The 5,535-nt window shown below is 33.4% G+C and overlaps 1 protein-coding gene across 1 annotated transcript; it reads right to left on the bottom strand.

Annotated features, from left to right (window-relative positions):
• Positions 1-2,749: 2,749 nt before the first annotated feature.
• LOC105337884 (uncharacterized) lies at positions 2,750-4,688 on the bottom strand. Its single transcript, XM_011442815.4, has 3 exons — positions 4,538-4,688; positions 3,818-3,953; positions 2,750-2,992 (listed from the first exon to the last, which is right to left on the bottom strand). Exons 1-3 carry the CDS (start codon positions 4,589-4,591, stop codon positions 2,787-2,789), a joined length of 396 nt encoding a protein of 131 aa, XP_011441117.2. The 5' UTR covers positions 4,592-4,688; the 3' UTR covers positions 2,750-2,786.
• Positions 4,689-5,535: the final 847 nt, after the last annotated feature.

Below are 5,535 nucleotides of genomic sequence, written 5' to 3'. Positions count from 1 at the left end.
CAAACTATAATTTTTGCTACTTGAGGCTTAAAATAAAAATTCATTAATTTGATACCTTTGATAATCGGATTGTGAAAAATATTATCAGAAAATTAATTCATTCAAACTATTTTAACTCGTAGTGCAAACTTTCTTAAACTGTAAAAATTCGGTATGAGGGTGTAAATTTCGTTATTATTCACCTCTACGGGACTCAAAATCAGTTCGCTATATCCGTTAATTCGTTATAATCGAATTTGTCATAACCGTAAAATTTTGCAAAGATTTGTTAAGAATTTTACCGGGGACTCTAAAAAAAACTTCGCTATATCTGAAAATTTGCTATATCTGTGTCGTACTAATCGAGTTTTACTGTATTCGGAGATTTATTATTATTTTTTTAATATGCCTGGACTATTTTTTTGACACCAAAGAAAGAAATATTTTTATACCAAAATTTTCCTTACAAAATTATGACAAGGCGCATACAGGCATAGACAGTCACCTGACCACCATCACCCTTAAATGGACCTGTTAGGGAGTTTCATATTTGCATGTTAAGCTTCATTTTTTTTTAGTCTTAACCCTAATTCGAGACTCTTCTGACAAGTACTCCTCTTTTAATTTTTGACGTTTGTTTGCAAACATCAATTTATAAAATGGAGAAAGGGGAGGAGGCAAGAGTCATAAAAATCACTGGCTCTACCGTCACCACCATTTAAAAATCCCTCAACTCAATCTTCAACTGCTCAAATTAATCCTCAGCTCAAACCCTTTAAGGGACAGTGCATAAATTTGAAGTCAATACTCAGACTTTCGACTGAGAGTGCAACTTTTGAGGAAAGTTGGTAACGGCGGGGTCAGATTATCAATACCCTAGCTCTCCAGGGGCAACAAATGTAAAAAGAAAAAAAAAAAGAAAAAAAGAAAAAAAAGAGGCCTGCAAACTCTTGAAGGTCGATCTTATAATATCCCTAGTTTCATTTAAAATGCACAAAAGCAGTAAATGCACAAGGAATTAAAGCAGACTTAATTTAATAGATACCTAAAACGACAATTACTGTAAACTGAAGGTTTTCAAGTAAAAGTTGTCTAATTGTTTACAGACAACGTACAGCCATACAAAATACCTGTTCACTATATAACCATATTTCCCCCCCCCCCCCCAAAAAAAAAACAAAAACAAAAAACAAACAAACAACAAAAACAAATAAAAAAACAAACCCTCAATTAAGCTCTGTCCCATTGAAAGTGTTACTATTTGAATAAGGACTAGGACTTTAACGACATAACAAGATATCTGTGAGCCAATGCTCACTGTCTAGTAATACCCCAGCTCTGAATTCTGAATATACCAAAAACATAGTCGACATTTATTAGGCAGTTGACTTCCAATTGGTAAAAAAATAGATCCCACCAAATAACATGCCCAATTTAATATAAAAATAAACGAGGTCGTCATTCAACAGGAAGTTGACGTCCGATTGGTTTAAAAATGGATTCCACTATATGGCATGCCTAAACAAAGAGTATATTAAAACTTCAAGCACCGTCTACGAATAGTTTTTGAGAAAAAAGCGACGGACTGTTTTGTTATTGATAGAGAGACAGACAGAAACACAAAGATATAAAAGTATACCCCATTCTTCTTTGGATCAGGGTATTATAACAATGCATTTAGTTTATCTTCAAATAGAGTGATTAATAATTGAGTGACTCAGGTGATTTAAAAATAAGATGAGTTTCAATGTTTTAAGCAAGAACATTACACTTAAAGTTATGTAAAAAATGTCATTCTCTTTTTACAATACGTATTAAAAGAACATGAGGAAAAGAAATTGCATTGAGCAGAGTTTTGTGGTGATGCATGAATCTGAAGCCAGTACGCATGTCCGTAGGGGGTATTCAGCACTGTACCAAATAAGAAATCTCTACCAAACTTATCAAATATCAAACAAAAATACAGGAATCATATGTTTAGTTAAATTTTTACTTTTCTTGTTGTCGACGTGTGCATCTAATGGATATTAGGACAGGTTACACGCACCTAGTGTGTCCTTGTTAGTGATAGATAAAATTTTAAACTTTTAACCTCAAAACTTTAAATACAAGTACATATAGGAAGAGAAATTTCACGACGATATATTGTAGGCTTTAAAACTCGTCTGTAAAAGTATACAGTACATGTTGTCACGCTTCTTTTTTTTAAGCCCTCTAAACCAAAATTTAAACTGAGCTTTTCAACACACCTGCTGTCCGTCTTAAAACTTTCTACATTGTTGTTTACTTCCTTTCTTAAACCACTCGGCCAAATTAAACAAAACCAAATACAGGTGAGGGGGTTCCAAAATTGTTAAAATAAAGGACGCAAATCTTTTGAAAAGGGAGATAATCGCGAAAGAGTGGAAATAGGGTATGTGTCTTAAAAATGATCATATCAAAAATCACTGAACAAAAAATACCAACTTTTATAACAAAACTTTTATAGATAAAGAAGATTAAACCCTTGACCCCCGAACTAATACTGGAGCCACAAGTGGGGATCACAGTTTAACTCACAGTTATAAATAGAGAAAATGTACTTACTCACATGAACTATATTGCTACAAACAATGTATATTTACGATTGTTAATACTACAACCCTTAGAAGAATAAAAAACATTATACCTCCCGCAACAAGATGCGTATTATACATTATTAACATATTAAAATTAAAAGCATTATGATCCGCTTGTCCTTTTTGTATTTCAGAAATGACAATGATGGAAATTAAAACTATTAAGGGATTTTATTAATATTTCTTTTCTTAGGGCATTGCTGTTGTAGTCAGTGGCTGTGCACATTGAATGGATCCTGGGACTCCACCACGCTTAGATACAACGAATGGCTCAAAGTGAGCATTTGGGTCCTCCACAAATCTGCACTGAAGACCGGCCTGACAGCCACAGTGACCGTTAGCAGTGTCCAGCCATGAGCAGTATTCTCCCTCTACCTTAAACTTCTCACAGACACCTAGAATTCAGATATTACACATATTAAATTCGGACAAATATACAGAGTGGCTTATAAACATTTTTGTCAAGCTGGAATTAAACTGGATCCACTACATTACACGCAGTACTCAACGGTGGACATTGACTGAGTGGCATTTAAAAAAAACCAAACACGTTTTCTTAATTAAGGGGGCATAGTCACGATTTTGATCAAATTCTATTTTTCTGTTTTTATTATTTACAATGCTTTAGGAATGCATTTCTAATGATTAAATGAAATATCAGAGTCAGTCGTTGAGTTATAAGCAAGATACCCGGCTCACAATTATTTGTAATGTAAGCAAGGTTCGTGTCCTCTTTTTGCTTACCAGTAAAATTTTTTTTATTCATTTTAAGCATAAACAGTTCCAAACGTTTAACATATTCATTTTGGGTCTAAAACTGAAATTTTTATTCAACATTCAAAATGTAAACAAAGGTTCGTTAACACAGTAAAGAATTGTAAGCTCAGTAATTCTTTAATAACTCAACAAATGGCACTCGAATTTTGGTTGCCCATTCAAGATGTTTTACTGAAGCATTGCACACTATAAAATCGATAAAATAATTTTTGACCAAAATTGTGACCATGCCCCTTAAAATTGCACTAATGAGTTCACTTATTCGTAGTTTGTACGTTGTTAGGTAAATCTTTTATAGATAATTGAACTTAATTTAGTAGTTTTTTTCTTGAGTCAACGCAAATGTACAGAAAACAATCAAACTTTATTAAATATAGATTCTACCATTAAATAATTTAACAATATATATGAGGTTTTTCTAATGCGAGGTGTATAATACAAACCAGTGGAGGAGTGCATGGCCGGACCAAGAAGGTCTGAGGAGGCACGCTTCCTCTTGCTGACAAGGAATGGTCCGTCATGTTTGAAACAACACTCGTCAGTTCCACACTCTGCATTAGTCAAACAATGGGTTGCTGCCTGTACACAGAGATAAGAAAAAATTCAAAAGTTTGCAACGCACATACTAGCCAACTGGCACTCCGATCTGCCTCTTTGCAATTTCGGAAAGGAAATCTCACCAACTGCAATTACAAAATTAATATGCATGCAAATTTATAAACAACTGCATCGTTTCTTATCATGATCTTCTTCAGTAAAAGTCACCGGTCGGTAAGTAACGCGTCTTTTTTTACCCTAAGTCGGTTAACAAAACGGACAGATTCTGACGAAAAGGGTTAATTATATTGGGGTCTTTTTAAAATTTAACTTTATTTCTACTTGTTTGTACATTTTCTCTTTCTTGTGGTAAAAACGTTCGTTGGTTATTGAAATATAATTGGATAACGGGAAATTTTTAGAGTAAAACTGTCGGTAATGGAAAACAACCTGTATTGCTTGCAATTGCAAATGAAAATAGAAATATTGTAGATATGGATAATATATACATAGAAAATTAAATCTACCAAATATAAAAAAAACCACGAAAAGCTATGATTTATTTAACCGAAATTGATCATTAGGAACAAAGAAAAACCATTGGACTGAAGTATAGTGATACTTACCCATGCTACACTCAGGATACAAGCAAAACCAAGACAAATAAGTAAGCCTCTCATATTGAACTTCAACAGATTAACAGAAGGCAAGATTCGTAGGAACTGGTTTTATAGCTGATAAGGAACTACGTGGAATCTCTCTTGAAAGTGAGGCGTATTACAGATTGTCGTTTTATATAGAATTATAGGTTAATTATTAGGACGAGGATGCATTTTATTAAAAATCTAATTGTAAAAATATCCGGAACCGGTTTTGTTCACTTTTTGTTCTACATTTTGAAGATTCAAACAACCATACCTTAAACAGGAGGTGCTATGGTTTCTTTGTTAATATTTATTTAAATCAAAGAGATCCCTTAGGTTTATTTTTGTCATTTTATTATGAAATTATTATTTATTTATTATGATAAGCCTCTACTATACTTCAGGGGTCATTATATTTACAAAATGTAATCTTTAAATGTGAGATCGCATTTTAAATAAGTGTATTTTCTCCAAACTATTTGCAGGATTTTTTTTATATCTCGACAGTTTAGTGAGAAATAAACACAGGATGAATCTCTGCCATTCAGTCAATTGAAAGGTGACTGAAAGGTAACTGAAATGTGACTGAATGGCATGTCTGTGCCATTCAGTCACCTTTCCAGACCATTCAGTTATCATTCAGTTGACTGAATGGCAGAGCTTCATCCTGTGAAAGTGTATTGCCCCCAAATTATCTCGCTATGTTTAGGGCAATGAACCGTAATGCCGTGCAATATTCGTATTAGATTGACACATCTACATAAACAACAACGAATCCGAAGCATTAAGGTAATTCCAGTGGCTTTCGGACCGATCCTTAACACAACGTGGTAAATGTCCGGTTATATTTTTAACACACATCGATGGTATTTATCGGGAATCATTTTAGATGACATGCATTTGATTTAAAGTATTGTACAAGTATTGAGTGTAATTCTTTAACAAATTTTCAAATGAATTAGGCTCAATACTTGTACAAT

Source organism: Magallana gigas, chromosome 3 (assembly GCF_963853765.1).
Source record: "Magallana gigas chromosome 3, xbMagGiga1.1, whole genome shotgun sequence".
In the NCBI taxonomy this organism is placed as follows: domain Eukaryota; kingdom Metazoa; phylum Mollusca; class Bivalvia; order Ostreida; family Ostreidae; genus Magallana; species Magallana gigas.
This window is presented reverse-complemented; position numbering and strand designations above follow the sequence as displayed.